This window comes from Mesocricetus auratus, unplaced genomic scaffold (genome assembly GCF_017639785.1).
Source record: "Mesocricetus auratus isolate SY011 unplaced genomic scaffold, BCM_Maur_2.0 Super-Scaffold_100676, whole genome shotgun sequence".
In the NCBI taxonomy this organism is placed as follows: Eukaryota; Metazoa; Chordata; class Mammalia; order Rodentia; family Cricetidae; genus Mesocricetus; species Mesocricetus auratus.
Genome location: NW_024429266.1, coordinates 102,362,700 through 102,386,154, shown reverse-complemented (window position 1 = coordinate 102,386,154; position 23,455 = coordinate 102,362,700). Strand labels below are relative to the sequence as shown.

The 23,455-nt window shown below is 57.5% G+C and overlaps 3 protein-coding genes across 6 annotated transcripts; 1 reads left to right on the top strand and 2 right to left on the bottom strand.

The window, feature by feature from the left end:
- Window positions 1-148: 148 nt before the first annotated feature.
- On the top strand, window positions 149-12,256 carry Med16 (mediator complex subunit 16). 4 transcript variants are annotated; one of them, XM_040737936.1, is made up of 15 exons: window positions 149-257; window positions 1,157-1,322; window positions 1,615-1,722; window positions 1,844-2,013; window positions 3,481-3,912; window positions 4,288-4,393; window positions 5,801-5,956; window positions 6,691-6,899; window positions 7,009-7,215; window positions 7,961-8,171; window positions 9,015-9,148; window positions 10,115-10,307; window positions 10,511-10,727; window positions 11,285-11,368; window positions 11,577-12,256. In XM_040737936.1, the coding sequence occupies exons 1-15, from the start codon at window positions 180-182 to the stop codon at window positions 11,734-11,736; spliced, it is 2,631 nt and encodes an 876-aa protein (XP_040593870.1). In that variant the 5' UTR covers window positions 149-179; the 3' UTR covers window positions 11,737-12,256. The 4 variants fall into 4 exon arrangements, with proteins under 4 accessions (XP_040593870.1, XP_040593873.1, XP_040593871.1 ...); XM_040737939.1 differs by having other exon boundaries at window positions 10,115-10,310; window positions 10,509-10,727; XM_040737937.1 differs by having other exon boundaries at window positions 163-356.
- A 1,631-nt stretch (window positions 12,257-13,887) lies between these two features.
- On the bottom strand, window positions 13,888-15,763 carry Cfd (complement factor D). Its single transcript, XM_040738146.1, has 5 exons — window positions 15,605-15,763; window positions 14,843-14,996; window positions 14,620-14,767; window positions 14,276-14,533; window positions 13,888-14,094 (listed from the first exon to the last, which is right to left on the bottom strand). The coding sequence occupies exons 1-5, from the start codon at window positions 15,657-15,659 to the stop codon at window positions 13,933-13,935; spliced, it is 777 nt and encodes a 258-aa protein (XP_040594080.1). The 5' UTR covers window positions 15,660-15,763; the 3' UTR covers window positions 13,888-13,932.
- A 2,632-nt stretch (window positions 15,764-18,395) lies between these two features.
- Window positions 18,396-20,198, bottom strand: Elane (elastase, neutrophil expressed). The gene is made up of 5 exons (XM_013122977.3): window positions 20,050-20,198; window positions 19,641-19,797; window positions 19,392-19,533; window positions 18,788-19,021; window positions 18,396-18,668 (listed from the first exon to the last, which is right to left on the bottom strand). The coding sequence occupies exons 1-5, from the start codon at window positions 20,111-20,113 to the stop codon at window positions 18,468-18,470; spliced, it is 798 nt and encodes a 265-aa protein (XP_012978431.1). The 5' UTR covers window positions 20,114-20,198; the 3' UTR covers window positions 18,396-18,467.
- Between the last annotated feature and the right edge of the window lie 3,257 nt (window positions 20,199-23,455).

Genomic DNA, 23,455 nt, shown 5'->3' with positions numbered 1-23,455 from the left:
ATAAGACTAAACCTATAATGCAAAATGTAGCTAGTGATCAGAAAGGACAGATTATTTGTCTTTTTTCGTACACAGAGCCGCAATGGCTACTAGGAATTACAATATGCAAATTGACCGGGTAGGAGGTGGAGCCGGGGCTCTCCCAGAAGTCTGTGCGAGGGGCCGGCGCGGGCCGAGAGATGGCGGCGCCCGATCCCGGGCGCTGGGGCGAGTGTGGACCGCGGCAGCCCGGCCGCCTGGGCGCTCGGGGCGGACAGGTCAGTGCCAGGACGCGGAACGCATGACCGGCGCAACCCGGGCGACGACCACGAGCGGAAGGCCGAGGGGCGGAGCCTGAGGGGTCAGAGGGCGGGCCGGTGAGCAAAGCTTCCTGGGTAGCGGACGGTGTGGAATGGGCGTGGTCAGGACCCGTGCTCGCGGTGAAGCCTGAGGCGACCAGGCCGAGGAGGCGTGGCCTGAGAGTATGGGGATGACCGGAAGGGGCGTGGTTTGCGTAAAGAGTTGAGCGGAGGGGCGGAGCCTGAAGGAATGAAACTGCTAGCGATGGGCGTGGCCTAGGGAGCAGTGTTTGAGAGGGGTGGGAGCCAGGCATGATGGTCTGGCAGTGATGGAGGGGTCCTTGGCCTGATAATCACCAGCTAAGGAGAGGGTCTGCCCGGGCGGTGGTGCGCACCTTTGATCCCAGCACTCGGGAGGCAGAGGCAGGCGGATCTCTGTGAGTTCGAGGCCAGCCTGGTCTACAGAGCGAGTTCCGGGACAGCCGCCAAAGCCACCGAGAAACCCTGTCTTGAAAAGAAAAGAAAAGACTAGAAGACACTAGAAGACGAGGGTTTGGAGCCTAGGGCCTTAGAAGGTGTGGGTGGCTTGGCGAGCTTGTGGGACGTGGTTGAAGCCACCCGGGTCTATGTCTAGGCTCAGGATTTAGGTCTTGGGCCCAGCTTTGGAGGCTAACTTGTTGGGGGCCGGGCTGGGGGACTTGGAGGGGCAGGAGTGGGGCCTGGCTGTGGAGGGAGCTTAGTGCTCGGAGGCTGGGCTCAGGCTGAGATCTGGGAGGGAAACTTTAGGCCCGGCATCAGGGAATTTAGAGGAGGGTTCGGGCTTCAGGCACTGGAGAACATTCTAGACCCACTTTAGCCAGGACCTCCCTGTTCCCCAGGAGCCAGGGGCGGTGCTGGGTGCCGTGGGCATGATGGACCTGGCCTACGTGTGTGAGTGGGAGCGGTGGACCAAGAGCACCTACTGCCCCTCGCTGCCCCTGGCCTGCGCCTGGTCCTGCAGGAACCTCATCGCCTTCACCACAGACCTCCGAAACGATGACCAGGGTGAGTGCTTGGGACCTGGGCACCCACGCCATAGAGGGAGCCTCTCCAGTTGTGGATCCGCCACACCTCGGATTTCCAGACCCGGTGTGTCCCAGTTTGAAGGGCTCGAGGTGGCAGAGCCAGGCCCTCTGTTGCGGGTGAGAGGGTTAGGGAAAGCGGGCACATCCTGTGGCGGTCTCTAACGTTAGTGCCTCTGAGAGGGACGCTGTGTCTGGGCTGCCCTGCATAACCCCGTCCAGGCAGTGAGCAGCATGGAGGAGCTCGCGACCTCACCTGCTCTCTTCCGTTGCAGACCTGACGCGCATGATCCATATTCTAGACACCGAACACCCCTGGGAAGTGCACTCCATCAGCTCTGGCCACAGCGAGGCCATCACCTGCCTGGAATGGGACCAGTCAGGTGAGGCCACGGGCTCCACGCTCAGTCCAGAGCCCTGAGCGGCGCAGCTGCCTTCTGCAGTCCCCGTCCTACATCCAGAGTGGCGCACAGCCACCCTGCCCGTCTGCCGCTGTCCCCACAGGCTCCCGGCTCCTGTCAGCTGACGCGGATGGGCAGATCAAATGCTGGAGCATGGCTGACCACCTGGCCAACAGCTGGGAGAGCTCAGTGGGCAGCCAGGTGGAGGGGGACCCCATCGTGGCGCTGTCCTGGCTGCACAATGGTGTGAAACTCGCCCTGCACGTGGAGAAGGTGAGGGCCCCTGAGGGGGCTGTGAGGGCCCGCTGGCAGCGGCTGCCGTCCCCGCTGAGCCTGCCCTTTCCATGATGGAATGATGGCCTCTATGGGGTGGCCCTGTTTAACAGGAGCTGCATCCAGTGGTGTCCTATTTCACAGATGGCTGCTATGTGGCCTTCAGACCCCAGGCCGCTTTGATTTAATGATGACCCAGAATTCCCCTGTCCATGTGCATTCTGAAGCTCAACCAGTGAGGAGTGGGCACCAACGGAGTTGGACTCAGGGCATCTGAGAGTCTACTTCCTCAATAACGGAGGGGAGGTGGACGCCTCTGGACACCTGTGAGGAAGCGGGCATGGCCAGGCATCCGTTCCACGATTGTTCACGTCCTTGGGGCCCAGCAGCCTCCACTTGCCTGCTGAGACCACTCCTACCTGTGGCAGGCTTTCTTTTGGGCCACCAACAGCTCCCAAATCAAGGCAGAGACTTATTAGTTATGAAACCTCAGCCTTAGCCTAGGCCTGTCCCACCAGCTCTTATAACTTATTTTAACCTGTTTCTCTTCATCTGTGTTTTGCCTCAGGGATTTTTACCTTTCTTTCATTCTGTTTGGCTGGCGGCTGCCTGCCTGCCTGACCCCAGGCATCATCTCTTTCTTTTGCGTGTATGTGGGGGAGGGGTTCCGAGACAGGGTTTCTCTGTATTGCTTTGGAGCCTGTCCTGGAGCTCAGGCTCTGTAGACCAGGCTGGTCTCAAACTCAGAGGTCCGCCTGCCTCTGCCTCCCGAGTGCTGGGATTAAAGGTGTGTGTCACTATTTAAATAATGCGCCCAGCTACAAATCTTAAAAAAATAATGTAAAACAAGCCAGGCGGTGGTGGTGCACGCCTTTAATCCCAGCACTCAGGAGGCAGAGGCAGGCGGATCTCTGTGAGTTTGGGGCCAGTCTGGTTAACAGAGTGTGTTCCAGAACAGCCAGGGTGAGACAGAGAATCCCTGTTTCAAAACACAGAACAAAATAACTTTATCGAGATGGTCGTGGTAGTGCCTCGTCCTCATTCCTGCTCGTGGAAGGCTGAGACAGGAGGACCATAACTCTGTCTCAAACAAACAAGGTGTGTTTTGTATGTGAATTACACCAGTTTGCAAATGGAGACTACAAGGACGATAGTAGCGGTGCTGAGGCAGCACTCCACAGGAAGCGCACACCTCCCCGCCTGCTCTTGGGTGAAGCTTTGGTGGCACCATAGCCTACTACCACCTGCCATCTTGCTGCCTCTGAGGTCCCAACTGAGAAACGGAAGGACCAAGTTTAATCCCCTGAGGAATCCCCTGCTTGCGAATTACAGAAGAGGAGGCTGTGTGATAGAGAGGCCCCGTCATGCAGTGCTCTTGCCACATTGTTGCTCTGTGCGCGTGGGGGTCATAGAAGGTGAACCCCAAGTAGCTGAGCAAGCTCTTCCTTCCGTTTCCCCCTCCTGCAGTCCGGTGCCTCCAGCTTCGGGGAGAAGTTCTCGCGTGTGAAATTCTCTCCTTCACTCACGCTGTTTGGTGGCAAGCCCATGGAGGGTTGGATTGCAGTGACAGTTAGTGGCCTGGTGACTGTGTCCCTGCTGAAGCCGAGCGGACAAGTACTGACGTCCACTGAGAGCCTGTGTCGGCTGCGGGGCCGAGTGGCGCTCGCCGACATCGCCTTCACGGGCGGTGGGAACATTGTGGTGGCCGCTGCAGACGGCAGCAGCGCGTCACCTGTGAAGTTCTACAAGGTGTGCGTGAGCGTGGTAAGCGAGAAGTGCCGCATAGACACTGAAATCCTGCCCTCCTTGTTCATGCGCTGCACCACGGACCCCAACCGCAAGGACAGGTTCCCCGCCATCACACACCTCAAGTTCCTGGCCCGAGACATGTCGGAGCAGGTAAGCGCCCAGCATCCCTTGGCTGTGGCTCCTTCATCCACCTCCGGAGCGGGCATGGTGTCTCTCCCCAACCCCACCGTGAAACCAGGCTCTGGATGATCCAGGCAAGTCCCCAGCTCAGAGTCCCCAGCTTGAGTCCCTCTCCCGAGTCCCCAGACCTGTCTTGGGATAGATACGTGCTGACCGTCTTTGGGGCTGTTATCCCTGTGGTTACCCTGGTGTTCTCACTGAGTTTGTAATTCAGGAGGCCCTGCGCATCCTGGCATATCTTGAGGTATCTTGAGGACCTATAGCTAAAGGATGCAAATAGGCCTGGGAGGCAGGTGCCCCAGGGGACAGCCACCCCACCCTGTCCTCACTGAGCCCCGCCCCCAGGTGCTCCTGTGTGCCTCCAGCCAGACCAGCAGCCTGGTGGAGTGCTGGTCTCTGCGGAAGGAGGGCCTGCCTGTGAACAACATCTTCCAACAGATCTCGCCTGTGGGTGAGTCAGGCAGGGGTCGGGAGCCACCAGGGGTCCGTTAGCTCATGGGATTTCAGGTTTCTATGAGACAGGGTCTCTGTGTTCCTGGCTGGCCTCTAATGCACAGTACTCCATCCGCCTCTGCCTCCTGGGCCCCAGGCTTAAAGGTGTGGCCTCTAATTTTTGGATTAACTTGATCTTCAAAAGTCCCGGGAGACTTGGCTTCCTGGCTAGAGTGGGATGGAAGGCTCACCAGTCTGGTCGGCCTGGAAGCCGGAGACCAAGGGCTGAGCTGTCAGAGGGCATGCACAGCCAAGGGAGGCGACCTAGAAATCCCAGTTCCAAGAGAAGTCTGCTGGCTTTACCAGCGCCTCTCTCCAGAGCGCCTCCTAGACCTCCGCTTCCTTCCCTGAGCCTGCCCTGCAGCAGCCTGGCTCAGAAAGGGAGGCGGGAGGCAGAGTTAATGGGCCCTGGTGGCTTTAGAGGTGGCTGCAGGACCTAATCGGCGGCCTAATGAAGTTGTATCAAGAGGCCACTCACTACAGTTATATAAACGGCCCTTGTGGCCACTGAGTAATTAAATGTGAGTAGATCCTGCTGTGTTTCCTGCAGATGCCTGTGGTCACCGGGCAGTCTGGGCTCTGGCGGCAGGGCCGGCACCTGTCGCACACGTCCACTGGGCCTTCCATGCACATCCCCAGAGCACGATGCCTGCTGTGGGCCTGGCGAGGGTGAACACACCAGCCGGGGCCTAGTTCTCCTGCCCAGTGTGTGGTGCCTGGGGTGAAGCTGAGGCTTGGTGACCATGGCGACAGGAGCCAAGAGGCCCTGGATACCAGCCGCTGGCTTCCATTGGCCACTGACCAGATTCTCAGTGGTCCTCCTGCCTCTGCCTCTGCAGAGCTGGTGTGACTGCCATGCACTGCCCATCTGTGTCTGCCTCTGCTTTTACACCCCTGTGAGAGAGAGCCTCCACCACAGGAGCCCCGACTGCTCTAAACAGGGGGCTGTAGCCGTTCTGGTCCCCTTGCTGGGGCTCCCCGTGGGGTCAGGACTGGTTTCAAAGATGGGGACTGACTGACAGGTAACTGGTCTCAGAGGGGCTGGGCTCCATCCCCAGCAGGGAGTGAACTGGGCACATTGGGGAACACCTGTCACCCCAGCACCAAGGAGGTGAGGCAGGAGAGTAAGAGCTCAAGGCTAGCCTGGGCTACTTAGGGAGTTCAAGGCCACCCAGTTTCAAAACAGACAAGAGGAACCCTTGGACTGGATCCTGCCAGTCCCCAGGCCAACTGGCTGGAGGAGAAGTACTCTGATTGGCCATGCTGAGTCTTCCCAAATAGGGACACAAGTGGCCCTGCTACCCTGAGGTGGAGCTCCTTCCTGTACTCCTCCCACACCCCTGTCTTTCCTGTCCCAATTGTCCAGTCGGTGACAAACAGCCCATGATCCTCAAGTGGCGAATCCTGTCAGCCACCAACGACCTGGACCGAGTATCAGCAGTGGCACTGCCCAAACTGCCCATCTCACTCACCAACACGGACCTCAAGGTGGCCAGTGACACCCAGTTCTATCCTGGCCTCGGTATGGTGAACCCGGGAGCAGCCAGCACCGCACCTGGCCGTGTGGGGTGGGAAGGGGATATTTAGTGCCGTGGGTTCCCAGTCTCATGGAATGAGTGCCAACTGTCTCCCTGCCAAGTAGCTGTGCTCCTTAATATATAAAGAGCTGTGGCCAGTTAACACATGCCTTAATACGTAGACTGATTAACTAAAATGTGTACAGCTATAGCCAGTTAGGAGAAAGCTGTGCCTAATACATAAAGAGTTGTGGCTAATTGACAGTGAGTTGAAACCCTTTCACAGAGCAGACACATAATCATCCGGAGTTCGGCTCCCTCAGTCCGGTGCCTTCTCAGCTGCTCAGCTATGAGGGGGCGTTGCCTCTGGGTTTCTAGGTCTTTCTTTTCCTGACTCTCTGCTATATGATAGGGAGAATGCATTAAAGGTGGGGGCAGCTGGGTGGTGGCGGCACAGCCTTTAATCCCAGCACTAGGCAGGCAGAAGCTGGTGGATTTCTGTGAGTTTGAGACCAGTTTGGTCTACAAGAACTAGTTCCAGGACAGCCTCCAAAGTCACAGAGAAACCCTGTCTTGGAAAAAACAAACAAACAAATATATAAATAAAGGTGGGAGTGGTAGCTGAGCCTGAGGAGGACCCTGGGACAGAGCTTGGGGCTCTCTGGATCTTGAGGTCACTAAGGGAGACAGGGAGGGCAGCCGCTGTCCAGCCTGCACTGACTGCACTCCCCTACCCCAGGCCTGGCGCTGGCCTTCCAAGATGGCAGCGTGCACATGGTGCATCGCCTGTCACTGCAGACTATGGCGGTTTTCTACAGTTCAACCCCACGCTCCCTGGATGAGCCCGCCCTGAAGCGTCCGCGCACCACAGGCCCGGCTGTGCACTTCAAAGCTATGCAGCTTTCCTGGACATCGCTAGCCCTGGTGGGCATCGACAACCACGGGAAGGTGAGTGCCCAGACCGGGAGGGCAAAGGGCGGGCCGGTTGGGGAGGGGAGGGAGGGTTGGAGAGGAGGTTGTGGTGAGCAGCAGTCCCCTCAGCACAGCCTCCCCTCAGCTCAGCATGCTGCGCATCTCTCCTTCCCTGGGCCACCCTCTGGAGCCCAAGCTGGCTCTGCAGCACCTGCTGTTCCTGCTGGAGTACTGCATGGTGACGGGCTATGACTGGTGGGACATCCTGCTGCATGTGCAGCCCAGCATGGTGCAGAGCCTGGTGGAGCGGCTGCATGAGGAATACACTCGACAGAAGCCCGCCCTGCAGCAGGTGGGGCGCACACCGGGGGTGTGGACAGGGCCCACACAATCAAATGCCCCCTTGCTGCCAAGGGGAGGGAGTAACCTGCCCATCCCCTCTGTGGCATTGTGGGTGGAGCCCAAGGCCTAGCAGGTGCCAGGAAGCCACCTACAGTGATCCTGGTGGGCAGCTCAAATCCATACCTTCATCCTCACTCTGCCCCCAAGCTCGGAGGTCTTTCTAGATTGTTCTAAAATAGAACTCGTCCAAGGTGTGCATCACATGGGCTGCCAGAGGCATTGGCCACTGGCCCCCAGGGCAGAGGGAGAGGCAGCTGTTCAGAGAGAGTGACCCAAGCCCAGCTAGCTTGCGAGAGTCTGGAGGGGTGTGCAGGCCTGCGGACCATGCATTCCAGAAGCTGAGGCAGGGGGAGGACCCTGAGTCAGTGGTTAGTCTGGGCTGCAGAGCGAGATGTCACGTCAGAATGGAGCAGTCGGGGAGGACTGGGGTACAGCAGAACCTGTGGGGACTTGTAACTGGCCACTGTCACCCTTGCTAATGGGTGTCCTCACAGTGGCAGGGACATGATCTGTACCCACTGAATTACAGAGAGGGAAGCCCAGAGAGGCGACCCACATGCCTCTGGTTGCCTGGCAAGTGTCCCAGCCAAGTGGCCTTTTCCCATCATCCCGTGCTCTGGGGACCAAGTTGAGCACACCCTGGGCCCCGGATGTGAGCCCGCCAGGCCTTCCGCTTACGTCTGTGCCCCACCCAGGTCCTCTCCACCCGGATCCTGGCCATGAAGGCCTCACTGTGCAAACTGTCACCCTGCACGGTGGCGCGTGTATGTGACTACCACACCAAGCTGTTCCTCATGGCCATCACATCCACCCTCAAGTCACTCCTGCGCCCGCACTTCCTCAACACCCCTGACAAGAGCCCTGGGGACCGCCTGGCCGAGATCTGCGCCAAGATCACCGATGTTGGTGGGTGTGCGGCCTTCCCTGTCTGTAAAGAGCAAGGGTCATGGTGACCATTTAGTCCAAAGTCAGCCCTTGAGGTGGGTGCTGGAGCGGTGCCCAAGCCCCGTGCAGCCTTCATATCCATAACGTGCGTTGGGTTGGTGGTAGGTCACCACCAGCTGTGGTACCACACAAACATCAAGGGATTCAACGTCCTCCTTGGCTACATAGCAAGTTAGTGGCCAGCCTGAACTACATGAGATCCTGCTCAAAAGAAAAAAAATGTTTCTTCCAGTGCGTCGTAGAACCTCACACTGTGCCTGATGTGAGGTTCTTGTGTCTATAGTGTGCTTTTTCACAGCTGTGATATTCCTTCCTGCAGAGCTGTGGGAGCGACTGCCAGCTGTCCCGAATGAGTGCCACTTTCCTTTTTTTTTAAGATTTATTTATTATGGGCCGGGCGTTGGTGGCACACGCCTTTAATCCCAGCACTCGGGAGGCAGAGGCAGATGGATCTCTGTAAGTTCGAGACCAGCCTGGACTACCAAGCGAGTTCCAGGACAGCCTCCAAAGCCACAGAGAAACCCTGTCTCAAAAAAACAAAAAAGATTTATTTATTATGTACACAGTGTTCTGTCTGCATATGTCCCTGCAGGTCAGAAGAGGGCGCCAGATCTCATTACAGATGGTTGTGAGCCACCATGTGGTTGCTGGGAATTGAACTCAGACCCTCTGGAAGAGCAGTCAGTGCTCTTAACCTCTGAGCCAGCTCTCCAGCCCGAGTTCCACTTTCAGCTGCCCAGCATGGATGGGACCCTGCCCTGCAACCTGTAGAAATAGCTTTCCCCATGTTCCCTGTCCCCACAGACATCGACAAGGTCATGATCAACCTGAAGACGGAAGAGTTTGTTCTGGACATGAACACTCTGCAGGCACTGCAGCAGCTGCTGCAGTGGGTGGGTGACTTCGTGCTCTACCTCCTGGTCAGCCTGCCCAACCAGGTGAGCCCACCTCCCGCCCCGCCCCTGACCAGCCTGTCTCAGCTTCCCCTCCCGTCTCCGCTCCAGCCTCTGTTTTGGTGGGTGCGGCTGTGAGGCTGCCTCCCACTGTGGTGTTCCTGGCCCAGAAGCCGGTACCTCTGCCTCCCTGTCTGTCCCAGGTCATCTCAGGCTTCTGATCATCAAAGGCCTCCAGGCTGCAGGGTCACAGGTCAAGGCCCTGGGTTCCTGGGTTCTATGGGCGGTTAAGACAGCCACACTTGCCTGGTGGGTGCCTACCAGGTCCCTGACACTGCAGACACTGCACTGGCCATCTCTCGCTCTCTCTCTCTCTCTCTCTCTCTCTCTCTCTCTCTCTCTCTCTCTCTCTCTCTCGCTCTCTCACTCTCTCTCTCTCTCTCTCTCTCTCTCTCGCTCTCTCTCTCTCGCTCTCTCTCTCTCTCTCTCTCGCTCTCTCTCTCTCTCGCTCTGTCTCTCTCTGTCTCTCTCTCTCTGTCTCTCTCTGTCTCGCTCTCTCTCTCTCTGTCTCGCTCTCTCTCTCGCTCTCTCTCGCTCTCTCTCTCTCTCTCTCTCTCTTCCTTTCAAGATTTTATTTTGTGTATGACTGCTCCAACTGCTTGTGCTCCTTTATGCCAGAAGAGGGCATCAGATCTCATTATAGACAATATGAGCCACCATGTGGTTGCTAGGAATTGAACTCAGGACCTCTGGTAGAGCAGTCAATGCTGTTAACCTCTGAGCCATCTCTCCAGCCCTGGACTGGTCATTTCTGAGCCACTCTTGGTCTGTAGGGCACTGAACATAGTTCTGGCCTTCCCCGACGCCACGTCCACAGTACTCCCTGTGGTGAGGGTCACACTGCCCCCCCCCCCAGAGTGCAAGGGTTAGCTGGTGACTGACAGGCCCACACCACCCACAGCAGCTCTGGGCTGTACACATCCAGCCTCAACCCCAGTGTCCACACCACAGGGCTCCCCGCTGAGGCCAGGACACAGCTTCCTACGAGACGGCACCTCTCTGGGCATGCTGCGAGAGTTGATGGTTGTCATCCGCATCTGGGGCCTCCTGAAGCCCAGCTGTCTGCCCGTCTACACAGCTACCTCAGATACCCAGGACAGCATGTCCCTGCTCTTCCGGCTGCTCACCAAGCTGTGGATCTGCTGTGAGACCTTGTACCCGCCAAATACAAGCCCCCCCCCAGAGTTTAGGCGTCTCGCCGTTCCCCAGTGCGTGGGGTGCGGGCCCCTAACTCACAGTTGGGATGTCAGGGGTGGAGCCCCGGGGAGGCAGCTGTGGGTGCTGCGTGGACGACAGAGTGGCTTCCTGGCAAGGCTGTTGAGTGTGGTAACCTCCATCCCCCCACAGGCCGTGATGAGGGCCCAGCCAGTGAACCCGATGAGGGCTTGGTGGATGAGTGCTGCCTGCTGCCCAGCCAGCTGCTGGTGCCCAGCCTGGACTGGCTGCCTGCCAGCGACGGCCTGGTCAGCCGCCTGCAGCCCAAACAGCCCCTGCGCCTGCGCTTTGGCAGGGCTCCAACTCTGCCGAGCAACACCTCCACCCTGCAGCTGGATGGCCTGGCCAGGTGTGCTCACCTGCCCGTCCTGCCTTCCCCCCACGCTCTGCCCAGCCTTGGGCTTCCAGCACCTTCTAGAGCCCTGTGTGTCTAAGGACCGAGGTCTGCCTCATCAGGTCTCTGCCGTGAGAGAGAACTTTGTGGCATTCCAACCTTTGCTGTGTGCATAGAGGTGTTTGGTTTTGTCTCATGTAGCCCAGGCTTGCCTTAGACCCCCTGTGTGGGAGCAAAGGGGCGTTGAACTCTGATCCTCCTGCCTCCGGCTCTGGTCCACAGCTTTGGGTGTAGAATTCATTTCCTTCCCACTCACTGATTTGTGGAGGCTGCAGTGAGCAATGCTGGCCTCAGGGTTTGCTGATGCCCATCACACAGTGAGGCCTCTGCTCCCTCCTGTGTGTACTCGTTCCCATCAACCCATATCCAGCCATGGTTGGAAGGTTCTAGAAACTCTGGCCTGTCTCACCAGGGAAAGGCCATCTGCTATGCTTCTTATGGTTGAGCCCCGGGGCACACACCGGAAGCCAGGCTAAAATGGCCACATTCCCTCACTTCCCTCTCATCCCCAGGGCCCCCGGCCAGCCCAAGATCGACCACCTCCGGAGGCTGCACCTGGGTGCCTACCCAACTGAGGAGTGTAAAGCCTGCACCAGGTGAGCGGCTGTGGCCAGGCTCAGGTCCCCTGTGCTTCCACCTGGGCTCAGACAGCGCCTGGGATCTGTAGGCCAGGCAGCTTCAGGAGGCCTTTGGGCGTGGTCTGTCATACCTGGGGTTTGGGTGGCCAGGGCTTGGCATCACTGCAGGAGGTAAGGGTATTCTGGACTGGTGGGAAGTGAATGTCACCATCCCCTGACTCCCCAGGTGTGGCTGTGTCACCATGCTGAAGTCACCCAACAAGGCAACGGCTGTGAAGCAGTGGGAACAGCGTTGGATCAAGAACTGCCTGTGTGGGGGCCTGTGGCGGAGAGTGCCCTCAGCTGTGCCTGAGTCCCCGCGGAGAGCGCCCCTCAGCTGTGCCTGAGTCCCCACGGAGAGCGCCCCTCAGCTGTGCCTGAGTCCCCGCGGAGAGCGCCCCTCAGCTGTGCCTGAGTCCCCACGGAGAGCGCCCCTCAGCTGTGCCTGAGTCCCCGCGGAGAGCGCCCCTCAGCTGTGCCTGAGTCCCCGCGGAGAGCGCCCCTCAGCTGTGCCTGAGTCCCCGCGGAGAGCACCCCTCAGCTGTGCCTGAGTCCCTGCAGAGAGTGCCATCAGCTGTGCCTGAGTCCCAGCCATGCTCAGCAGACGCATGGGCCTGCCTTCTGTGATGGGACACTGACACTGCTGTCCTCATCAGAGGGGCTGGCTTTTGCCAGCAGCCCCGGTCTGGCCCTCCTGGGGGTACAAGGCCATCTCCAGGGCCCTAAGCTTGAAGGAGCTTGGCTGTGGGCCCATTCTTCAAAAGGCCATGGTGCATGTGCTCCTGTCCAGGTTGGGACTGTCTCCCTCATTTCCGTTGGGGCTTATGGGAGTGGAAGGCAGGCCCAATAAAGTTCTCTAGTACTCCAGGCTCATGCTGTCGCGATGCCCCCATCGCGTCTACCCAGCGAGGCTCTGCTGAGGTGCCCACTTGGATGGGAATTGCTGGGCCCACGTGTGTGCCTTGGTGGGCTCTGCCCCTCCCCACTGCCTCCCATCCCCTGGTTTCTGGCAGCCTTTGCTGCTGGTCCCAGGATTCCTGCCTGCCCCCTGCAGTCACAGCAGTCACAGGCAGCGAGACCCAGGCCGCCTGGATCTTGGTAATTGCTTTTGTTGTTTTCTCCTTGGAGCCCTGTGGAGCAGAGTGCAGGGCAGGGACCTCACGTGACCCAGCACTGGGGAGGGCTGTCCAAGCCCTGGCTCCAGAGGGCTCCTGCTCCACCTCACCCGCGGTTCTGACACAGCCTGAGAGAGGAACCATAGGCAGACAAGATAACGGCCTGGTGGGGTCCCCCAACCTGGAACCAGCTTTACTCCCCTACATTTATTATGTAACTGGGGATGACCTCGAACTCTTGATCTCCTGTCTCTATTTCCTGAGTGCTGGGATAGCAGGCATGTGCTCCCATCCCAGTACCCTTCTGGAACATTCTGTACACTTGAGGATTCTGTGAGTTCCCTGTGGTGCCCACTCCTGGCTCTAGGGTACTGCCTCTACCAACAGAAGCCAGCAGGGTAGTGTGAGGCATCCTGGCCTTGCTCAAGCTCTCCTTGACTTCCTGTGGGCCAGGGCATGTCCACTGGGGTGACAGCACCCTCCATAATGAGCCCCTTCCTCCTCACCGCCCCGAGAGGCTGCCCATCCACTCTCTGCAGTGCTGACCACACATGTTAGTGAACAGCAGAAGGAGCTGGATGATGTCACCAGGGTCATTTGTTTAGATGTGAAGCACTCTGGGATTGTAGGACAATTGGTACTGAACTAACCTCCGGAGGGAACCCAGCTGGGGCTTGCCTAGGCCTGTGCCTACTCTGCCCCAGCCTGGGGAGGGCACACAGTAGGTGCTCAGTGAGGGCTTGTTGAGCACTAAGTGCAGAGTCAGAATTCACACACAGGCTCCAGTTCTGCCTTTCCCAGCAGGATCATGGATGACTTCCTCTCTCACCCTCCCTTTGCCTCAGTGTCCCTGGCCGCCTCGGGGTAGAAAGGCACAGGGTTTGGGTCTGGCTTCTGCCCACCCACAAGCTCTCCAGCCCCTGTGACTGGTTGCAGACATCAACTCCTTCCTCAGTGAACCAATAGGGGCTCTGGGTTGGAATTCAGCCTTTGTTCATAGCCTCTCCGTGTCTGTTTCCCCTTTTAGTATTTATGTTTATTTCAGAGCGTCTTAGCAACGCTGTCCGAGCCCAGATGATGGTCCTGGTGCAGCAGGACCTCTGGGGTAGGAGTGGGCACCGCCCCACGGTTACTCGAAAGAGCACGCCCGCCTCCGTGTGGCCGAGCGCGGAACCACCTGTCTCCAGCTTCCCAGGTGTGTGCGCAGCAGGAGCTCAAAAGAGACGCACAGGGAGGCGGGGCGGGGATAGCACACGCTTTTAGTCCCAGCACTCGCGAGGCAGAGGCAGGCTAGCCTGATCTACAGAGTAAGTTCCAGGACAGACAGGCTCCGAAGCTATAGAGAAACCCTGCCTCGAAAAATCAATCAAAAAGACGCACAGGTCTCAGAAGCATGCATTTATTGTGAGACGTGTCTCCGGGGTCACCTCAGACCGTCCAGTTACCAAGCCTGACGTTTTCGATCCAGTCTATGTAGGTCGACACGCGGGTAAAGACGCCCGGCTTCTTGCGGTTTCCGCAGACTCGGGAGCCCCACGCAACAACACCCTCGACCTTGTTCCCGCACACCAGGGGGCCGCCAGAGTCGCCCTGTGGGGAGGGGCCACGAGTTACATACCCACCCAATAGCCAAGCCACTCTGACTTTTAAGCAGCTCCCAGGACTCCTGAACTCAGCTCTTCCTGCAAGCCACGCCCCTTCCCGAGCCACGCCCATTGCCAGCCTTGGGTTCCACCCACCCACGCCGCGTGACCCAGGCTGTACCCCTCACCCTGCAGCTGTCCCTGCGGTTGCTCTCGGCACACATCATGTTCTGGGTGACGACCCCGTCGTGATGCACACGCAGATTGCAGGTGTTCCGGTCCATGATTGGCACTGTAAGCTGCTGCAGGACGTCGGGCCTGCGCCCCGCGTGGCTGACCACGCCCCAGCCGGCCACGTCGCAGAGCGTTCCGGGGGTCAGGTCCCGGTCCTCGCTTTGCAAGGGCAGCGGGCTCACGTAGGGTCCCAGAGACGCATTCTGGAACAGCTAAGGGGGGGAGGAGGGTAACATCACGGTGGGGGGCGGGGCTGGGAAATGGAACCCATGGGGTGGGCAGGACCCGGCTTCCTCACCTTCAAGAGGAGAAGGTCGTCCTCAATGCGGTCAGGCCGGCTGCCCGGGTGACGCACTGCAGCCTGCACGTCGTACAGCCGCTTGGAGGGCTCGGGCTTCGACAAGGAGTGGGCACCCAAGAGCACTTGGACAAACTCATCACTGGTCCTGGGACAGGACGAGGGCCCGCCTCAGACCCACGCCCCACCTTCCCGAGGCCTCACCCCCCCCCCCGCCACTCACACTCCGTCCAGACAGTGCGCCGCGCTCAGCACCCACTGCTCATCCACCAGGGTGCCGCCGCACACGTGTGTGCCGTTCACTTGCACCGAAGCCATATTGGACCAACTGTGGGCCTTAGCCTCCTGGCCACCCAGGATCCGGCCTCGGGGCTGCGCTGCGGAGGAGGGAGGTGCACTGTAAGGGTCAGGGTGGTCTGGGAGACGTCAGACACACCTACACGCACACGCGCGCACACACACGCGCGCACACACCCTCTTGCCTGGTCTGGGAGACGTCAGACACACACACACACACACACACACACACACACACACACACACACACACACACACACACACACACCCTCTTGCCCCAGACCAGAACCCCATCACTGAAAAATACACCTCCGAGAGGCTACAAACTCAGAAGCTTGGTGGGTGGTGCACACCCCTCAAGACCGCAGTGAACCTGCCCGGGTCGGAAGACAACTTGCAGGAAATCATTTCCCTCCTTCCCCTCTGTGGGTCTAGGGGATCAAACTCGGTCTTTAGGCTTGGCCGCGACCCCCTTTACCAGCTGAGTCTCCTCACCGGCCCCAAGGTGAATTCTAGTTCTTTAATTCTATAAAGTCTACAGGTTTCAGATTCAGATTCTTGCTGTTGGTAAAAGCTCAGAGCTCAGGAGGCTCAGAGGGCAGATTCGCAGTTTGGAGCGCGTTTGACTGCAGGGGACCCCAGGTGCACCGGGCTGCTGTGTCCAGCTGTCCCTCCCTGGTCCACTCACCACATACAGCCACTCCCAGGACCGCCAGAGCCACGATCCCCACAGAGCTGTGCATTCTGACGCCAATGAGTGCAGACGCTGACCCAGGCGGGTCCTTAGGGGGCTATTTTATGGGGCAGGTGCCTCCCGCCCGCCCTCTGCCTGCCTCGTGGGCAGAGACCCAACTAGGGAACTGGGAATCTGTGCTTTCAGATTTGAGTGTGTCCGCCCTTGAGGGGTGGATTAGGCAAACCCGCCAGGTGAACGGGGATACCGCCTCTCCCTCCTGCCTCCTGCCTGGGACCCTGGCCAGTGCCCACCCTGAAGGGGGCACCCCTTAGGAGGGGTGGAAGGTTGGACCACCCAGCACCCTGGCCCAGTAAGTGTCCCTCCAGCATGGTGTCTGTCGCAATCACCACAGCAGGAGGCCAGTTGGCAAACATCGCCCCATTTTTTCACCCTCCCACACTTCCTCTTCCAACTTGGAGAGAAGGTTGTTTGCCTGTGGGGCACATGAACCCTCCATCCTCATTCCTGTGGCTGTGGGGGTCTGACACCTCAGCAGAGTGTGGCCAAGGAAGTGAAAAAAAGTGTCCTGTGAATGTCGCCTTCAAGTGAGGCTTGGGCCAGGCGCAGTCTCCACCCTCACCAGGCGGCCCCCTTTTGTGGTTCGGGGACCCTCACTCTAAAGTCTGACCCTGGTGTTAATCAACATCTTGTCTGGCTGACCCTAGGCCACAGGCTCCCCCAAGCTGCTCCACAGGATGGGTTCTGGAGGGATTGGGACAAGCAGAGTGGGCAGTCGCTCAGCACACCCACTCCCTGTTGGGGCATTAGGTTCTCTCTGGGAGTGAGCTAACGCTGCAGATGGGATGTCAGAGCCCCTTGTTAAAAACAGAAGCCGTCTGACAAATGGGGAACCTGCACAAGACTGCACTAGACTCCCTTAATATAGCTGACAATGGGGCAACGGGAACAGTATATGAGGCCCCTGGCAATGGGCCCAAGATCTAACTCTAATGCACAAACTGACTTAGTGGAGCCCATTCTGTATGGAGAGAAACCTTGCCCAGCCTAGATACAGGGGAGTGGGGTGGAGAGGTGCCTTGGTCCTGCTTCAACTACATGATGAAACAGACTTAGTAGACTTCCTACCCTCTCTGAGGAGCAGGTGAGAAGGGGGTAGGATGAGGGTGGGGGGATTGGGAGGAGGAGGGAAGGGGAACTGGGATTGGAATGTAAAAAATAAATTAATTTTTTTCTTGGTTTTTCAAGACAGGGTTTCTGTGTCTTGTTTTGGAGCCTGTCCTGGAACTCGCTCTGTAGACCAGACTGGCCTCAAACTCACAGAGATCCACCTGCCTCTGCCTCCCGAGTGCTGGGATTAAAGGGGTGGCCACCGACGCCCAGCAAAAATAAATTTTAAAAAGACAAAAATAAATAAATATGTAAATACAATCAGAAGCTACCTGGGCAAGTGGGGCTTTCAGCCCCAGCACTCTGAAGGCAGAAGCAGAAGGATCTCTGTGAGCTTGAGGACAACCTGGGCTATAGAGTGAGACCCTGTCTCAAAAACAAAACAAAATCAGAAGCCTTTTAGAACAGAATCCAGATTGCGCAAAAAGGAAACCAAGAAATTGAAAAAAAAATGGCAACCACCCAGGGTCAAGCAGCCATAGGATACTTCAGCAAACAGCTCTGAAGAACTTCCACAGACTTGGAACTGTGTCCTGGCAGGGATAGGATGTGGCTGGAGGAGGGTGGGTAGGTATTTAGGGGCCCCTGGGACAGAGCTGCGGCGTCCCCTGTCCCAGTCTAATGGGAAAGTGGACCGTTTCTAATTTTTTTATTTAAAGATCTATTTATTTATTATGTACAATGTCCTGTCTGCATGTACCCCTGCAGGCCAGAAGGGGGCACCAGATCCCATTATGGATGGCTGTGAGTCACCATGTGGTTGCTGGGAATTGAACTCAGGACCTCTGGAAGAGCAGCCAGTGCTCTTAATCTCTGAGCCATCTCTCCAGCCCCTCTAATTTCTATTATCTGTGTCTTACTTATTTCATTGTATTTGTGTGCCATGTGGTGGCTTTCTGGGTGGAGTCATTTCCTCCTCCGACCAGGTAAATCCAGAGATTGAGCCCAGGCTTCTCGGCCAGCGCTTACAACCCTTGCACCTCCTCACCAGGGCTACCTTAGTTATTGATAGATTCCCTCTTATTATTTTTAGTTATGCTGGGGGGCGCGGGGGGCGTGCGCATGCCCGTGCCCACAGCGTCCGGAGGAGAGCCACAAGTCCCCTGCGACAGGAGCTATAGATAGTTGTGAGCCACCACGTGGGAACCCGGGTCCCCTGTGGGAGCAGCAGATGCACTTAACTGTGTCTCTCCAGCCTCCCTCGTTAGCCTGGGCTGTCCTCAGAGTCATGACAATCTCCCTGCCTCCGTCTCCTAGCGCTGAGACCGAACCGAATGTGGGTTTTAGGGAACAGAAGCCAAAACGGGCCATCTCCTGTGATTTATTTATTTACTTATTTATTTTTTTGGTTTCTTGTTTTTTAATTTTGCTTTGCCTCTGGGCTCCAGGGTTAGTTTCGAACATGCAGCAATCTTTCTGCTCGCTCTGTCTAGTGCTGGGGCCTGGGTGGGAGCCACCTCACTCATCTCTTTTGTATCGTGTGGGGAACGGGGAACATGCTTCCTGCTGTGGCTTTGCTCCAGCTTGGTAGCCAAGTCCCCAGGAGGTGCCCCTCACACAAGACTGTGGCTTTGCTCTAATTCTGCAGCACGGACAACAGACACCAGACCCAGGGTACAAAGCAAACGTTGCTTTTACTGAGAGTCATGAGCGCTTGAGGACACGGCAGGGGGAGGACAGGCGGATCCTAGTGGGTGCTGCTCTCAGGGTCTCTGGGGTGCGTATGGGGGTGTTCGCCATGGCGTCGGATAATGGAATTGATCCAGTCGGAGAACTCAGCCACAGGTGCGAAGGCGTCTGGGTAGAATCCAGACCCACAGCCTCCGCGGATGAAGGAGTCGATGCCTTGGACAAGCCCGTTACAGACCAAGGGGCCTCCAGAATCCCCCTGAGGAGATGTCAAGGTCAGAGACTGGCCCTCTAGGTACCCCCTGACTCGTGCTCCAGCACTGGGAAGTCCTCCCTTGGGTCTGACCACAATCCCTCCTACTGCAAAGGGGAACTTACAAAGCAGATGCCTGCTCGCCGTCTTGGCACCAGCGTGCATATGTTCAGACGGCGGCGGCAGGAATTTGTCACCACGGTCACATTGAGCTCCTGGAGCACACTGGGCGTCGGGCGGTTCGTACCCAGCCTGCCCCAGCCCATGGCTAGGCACTGAGTTCCGTTAACCACGCCACGGCCCTGGGCAGGCAGCTGGGCCACCTGCACGTTGGTGTTAATGGTGGCTAAGCCATTGAGCTGCGGGGAGGGACACAGGATGAGGGAGAGACTTAGAACACAAAGGAGTCACGGGGCACATTGGACACTGGCTTTGTGCCCTGCCTCCAAGTGGTGGGAAAGGTTAGGGACTGGAGGAAGAAATGGACATGTCCCCGGGGCACCCCAGCGTCGCGGGTCAGTGAGCGAAGAGGCACAGGTAACAGGACTTTGTTGGTTAAACACTGCCCAGAGCTTTCCAAACATTAGTTCTTAAGAGCCATCACCATCTGGCCAACAGGACAGTTATTCCCTGTCCCATCCCCCGCCCTCAGAGCCTTCTGCACCGCGCCTTCCTCAAGCCTGAACTGCAGAGCACCCGAGTCTCAGGCTCCCGGACTCCCCAGCCCACCTGGATGATCACAATGTCGTTCAGCAGACGAGTGGGGTCGAAGCCATTCTCGAAGATCCGCTGCACAGAGAAGGTCTGTCTAGTGCGCTCCCGGCGCCGCAGGTTGTGGGCCCCCAGCACTACCTGCACCGACCGGAAGTTTCTGTGGACGGCGGAGAAGGGAGGAGTATGAGTGGGAGACCCCACCTGATCTCCCGGGTCTGGTCCACGTGGACACTGAGGACTGGCGGGGGCCTAGAGGGGACTCACAGGCCGTTCACACAGTGGGCCGCTGACATGACAAAGTTCCTGGCGATGAGTGTGCCACCACAGAAGTGACCTCCACGCCGCTGCAGGGACACCATGAAGGGCCAAGCATGTGCCTGGGCTGGCCGGCCACCCACAATCTCTGAGGCCAGCACCGGGCCTAGGGACACACAGAGAGGAAGAGTGAGCCCCAGCCACCAAGCTGTTTGAACCCCCAATGAGAGCTCGCAAGGTTGATGAGGGAAACTGAGGCAGGGAGGATAAAGGACCTGCCTAAGCTACCCCTGGACTTAAGATCCAAGCACCTCCCTCCTTTGTTTATAGTGGCCTTCAGGTCTTTTTCTAAAGCCCTGGGAGAAGTAGGAAAGACAGTGGAAACGGACAGGCCATCAGTGTGGCCACCCTCACTCACCACCCAGGAGCAAGGCCAGGAGCATGGGAGCCAGAGTTGGGCTGGACCACTGGCGGGGAGTCATGGTGCGGCTGTGCACTGGTGGCTCTCCACACCCCTGCCTGACAGCCACACTTATAGCTGCAGCCAGAGGCCGTTACATTGCTCCACGCCGGCTGGCCACTTCCTCCTGATGATGGGGTGCCCCCAGAGCCCCCACTTCAACTTTGTACATGCTGCGAATAGCGGTGAAGGCTCAGCAAACCATCTTCTATTCTTTTTTTAAAATAGGACCTCAGGAGGCAGACGCAGGCGGATCTCTGTGAGTTTGAGGCCAGCCTGGTCTACAAGAGCTAGTTCCAGGACAGCCTCCAAAGCCACAGAGAAACCCTATCTCGAAAAACCAAAAAATAAGCCAGGCATTGGTGGCACCTTTAATCCCAGCACTCGGGAGGCAGAGGCAGGCGGATCTCTGAATTTGAGGCCAGCCTGGTCTACAGAGCGAGTTCCAGGACAGGCTCCAAAACAATACAGAGAAACCCTGTCTCGGAAAAAAGAAAGAAAGAAAGAAAGAAGAAAAGAAAGAAAGAAAGACCAAAAAATAAATAAATACGTAATAAAAATAAAATAGGATTTCAAGTAGCCCAGACTGGCTTCAAACTCTTTTTTATTTATTTATTTATTTATTTATTTGGTTTTTTTCGAGACAGGGTTTCTCTGTGGCTTTGGAGGTTGTCCTGGATCTCGCTCTGTAGACCAGGCTGGCCTCGAACTCACAGAGATCCGCCTGCCTCTGCCTCCCGAGTGCTGGGATTAAAGGCGTGCGCCACCAACGCCCAGCTGGCTTCAAACTCTTAATTCCCCTGCCTCCAGCTCTAGAGTGCTGGGGTAACAGGTGTGCACCTCCAGGTCCAGCCTGGTGTCCCGTGTCCAGTCACTTATATCTGGGGGCCAGCCAATCTCTCTGCCTCAGTTTACCTATACATGGTAATAACAGCAACACATAGTGCATTGTGTTGTCAAAGACTTGAGAGCCAGCCGGGCGTTGGTGGCGCACGCCTTTAATCCCAGCACTCGGGAGGCAGAGGCAGGCGGATCTCTGTGAGTTCGAGGTCAGCCTGGTCTACAGAGCTAGTTCCAGGACAGGCTCTAAAACTACAAAGAGAAACCCTGTCTCGAAAAACCAAAAAAAAAAAAAAAAAAAGACTTGAGAACCAGCCTGACTTTTTCTGGGGGCGACAGAGAATGGCTAGCTGGATCCTTACTTAAGTCAGAAAAACTGAGGGGCATGGAGGCTCTACCCACCCAGTGTGTGTGTGTGTCCAGTGACGTGTGTGTGTGTGTGTGTGTGTGTGTGTGTGTGTGTGTGTGTGTGTGTAGGTTTGAGACAAGGTCTCACTCTGCAGACCAAGCTAGCTGGAACTCACAGAGATCCATCTGCCTCTGCCCCCTCAGCACTGGGACTAAAGGTGTGTGCCACCATGCCCAGCACAACAGGTCTTTTTTTTTTTTTTTTTTTTTTTTGGTTTTTCGAGACAGGGTTTCTCTGTATTGTTTTGGAGGCTGTCCTGGAACTCGCTCTGTAGACCAGGCTGGCCTCGAACTCACAGAGATCCGCCTGCCTCTGCCTCCCAAGTGCTGGGATTAAAGGCGTGCGCCACCAACGCCAGGCCACAACAGGTCATTTAAACCTGGGGTGCACACTGCAGCAGCTCAGGCCCTAGTTTGACGATTGCTCCTCACAACGGGGAACACAGCCCCCCCTGGCCCCATCCGTGCCTGGGCACCCATAAGAAGGAAGTACTGTCCTTGACAGTGGCCAGAGTGTGGGGATGTTCTCCTCCAACAATATGACTCAGGGCCCAGCCCCCACTCTGTGGCCAGCTCCCTCCCATCTCTTCCAGGAGCTGCAGCCAAAGCTGTTGCAAAACCAACGTCCCAACTCCAGCACAGGGCATGGGGGGTGGAACCCAACGGACATGGGCAGGTGCCAGGGCCCAACTCCAACCAGCCTGGAGACCTCTGTCCCTGGGGCCCCAGGGGGACAGCTGCCCTCTCCCTCCCAGACAAGCTGGTCACTGCCTGGCTCATTTAGATACACACTAACAGGACTCCCTTCCTTCCACACAGTGAGGTAGGCCTACTCTATGTATATGCCATCCCTGTCATATGGCCAGCGGTGCAGGGCAAACAGATTAGGAGACCAGATTTCCCCACAGTTGTACTTATTTTTTTAATATTTTATTTATTTATTGTGTATACAGCCTTCTGCCTGCAGGCCAGCAGAGGGTACCAGATCTCATTCAAGGTGGTTGTGAGCCTTGAATGGTGGTTGTGGTTGCTGAGAATTGAACTCAGGACCTCTGGAAGAACAGTCAGTGCTCTTAACCGCTGAGCCATCTCTCCAGCCCCAGTTGTACTTTTTTTTTTTTTTTTTTTTGGTTTTTCGAGACAGGGTTTCTCTGTGGCTTTGAAGGCTGTCCTGGAACTCACTCTGTAGACCAGGCTGGCCGCGAACTCACAGAGATCTGCCTGCCTCTGCCTCCCGAGTGCTGGGATTAAAGGCGTGCGCCACCAACGCCGGGCCCCAGTTGTACTTATTGAGCACCATCTGTATACTATGCTCACCCATGCTGCACGGGTTAAGTTTCCTCTGGGTTTATATTCCCAGTCCTCTGCTGTGGAACTTCAGGCCCTGAAGGAGCCCCTCGGGTTCTTCCTTGACCTCATCTAGTGTCCCCAGGTCCCTAGAGTCTCCACAAGAAACAGTCCCCACACAGCGGAGAGACATTGGGGACCCCTCCGCAGGGGTTGGGGGGATTGAAAAGAGGCTGGGGCTGGGGTGGGCAGCGTGCTCTCCTGGAGCGCCCCAAGCCTTGGAGTGGTGGCGCACACCTGTCATCCCGTCACTCGGGAGGCGGAGGCAGGAAGATCAGGAGCTCGAGGTCATCTTCAGCTGCATAGGGAGTTAGAGGCTAGCCTGGGCTACATGAAACTGTCTCCCACAACCAAAGCAACGCTAGAGAGGGAATAATACGCCTGTGGAGCCGGCACAGCGCCACCAGGTGGCGGCACAGAGCTGCAGCTTCTGAAGACACTGGCGACACCGCCCCTCTCGCCCCTCCCGGGCTGCCTGTGACCTCCTTCCCTGTGCTGGCCCCAGCTCTTTTCTCTGCCGCTGGGGAAGCGCGACGCTTCCACGGGTGCCCCCGCTCCTGGCTTTCCCACTGCCCCCGCCGCCAGGAAGTCCCCTGTCCGCTTTGACTGGAGCACCACGGTCAGCCCCGCGGGGAGCCCAGGGCCCGCCCACGGAGTGTGAAAAGAGCCCGGTCGCCCAGAAGCCTGGGCCAGCCGCGGGAACACCTCACCACACCCCACCAGGCACACACCACACCGGGTTCGGGGATGTGTCCCGGTTCCCGTTGGG

Excerpts from the sequence above, each read along its gene's own strand:
- Cfd (XM_040738146.1), bottom strand. The coding sequence starts at position 15,659 with ATGCACAGCTCTGTGGGGATCGTGGCTCTGGCGGTCCTGGGAGTGGCT. Across the intron at positions 14,534-14,619 it reads ACGACCTTCTCCTCTTGAAG|CTGTTCCAGAATGCGTCTCT; the intron begins GTGAGGAAGCCG and ends TCCCCCCCTTAG. Across the intron at positions 14,095-14,275 it reads ACCGCAGGGACAGCTGCAGG|GGCGACTCTGGCGGCCCCCT; the intron begins GTGAGGGGTACA and ends CCCTCCCCACAG.
- Elane (XM_013122977.3), bottom strand. The coding sequence starts at position 20,113 with ATGACTCCCCGCCAGTGGTCCAGCCCAACTCTGGCTCCCATGCTCCTG. Across the intron at positions 19,798-20,049 it reads CCTGGCCTTGCTCCTGGGTG|GCCCGGTGCTGGCCTCAGAG; the intron begins GTGAGTGAGGGT and ends GTGTGTCCCTAG. Across the intron at positions 19,022-19,391 it reads ACGACATTGTGATCATCCAG|CTCAATGGCTTAGCCACCAT; the intron begins GTGGGCTGGGGA and ends CCCTCCCCGCAG.
- Med16 (XM_040737936.1), top strand. The coding sequence starts at position 180 with ATGGCGGCGCCCGATCCCGGGCGCTGGGGCGAGTGTGGACCGCGGCAG. Across the intron at positions 1,323-1,614 it reads CCTCCGAAACGATGACCAGG|ACCTGACGCGCATGATCCAT; the intron begins GTGAGTGCTTGG and ends CTTCCGTTGCAG. Across the intron at positions 10,308-10,510 it reads CACCAAGCTGTGGATCTGCT|GCCGTGATGAGGGCCCAGCC; the intron begins GTGAGACCTTGT and ends ATCCCCCCACAG.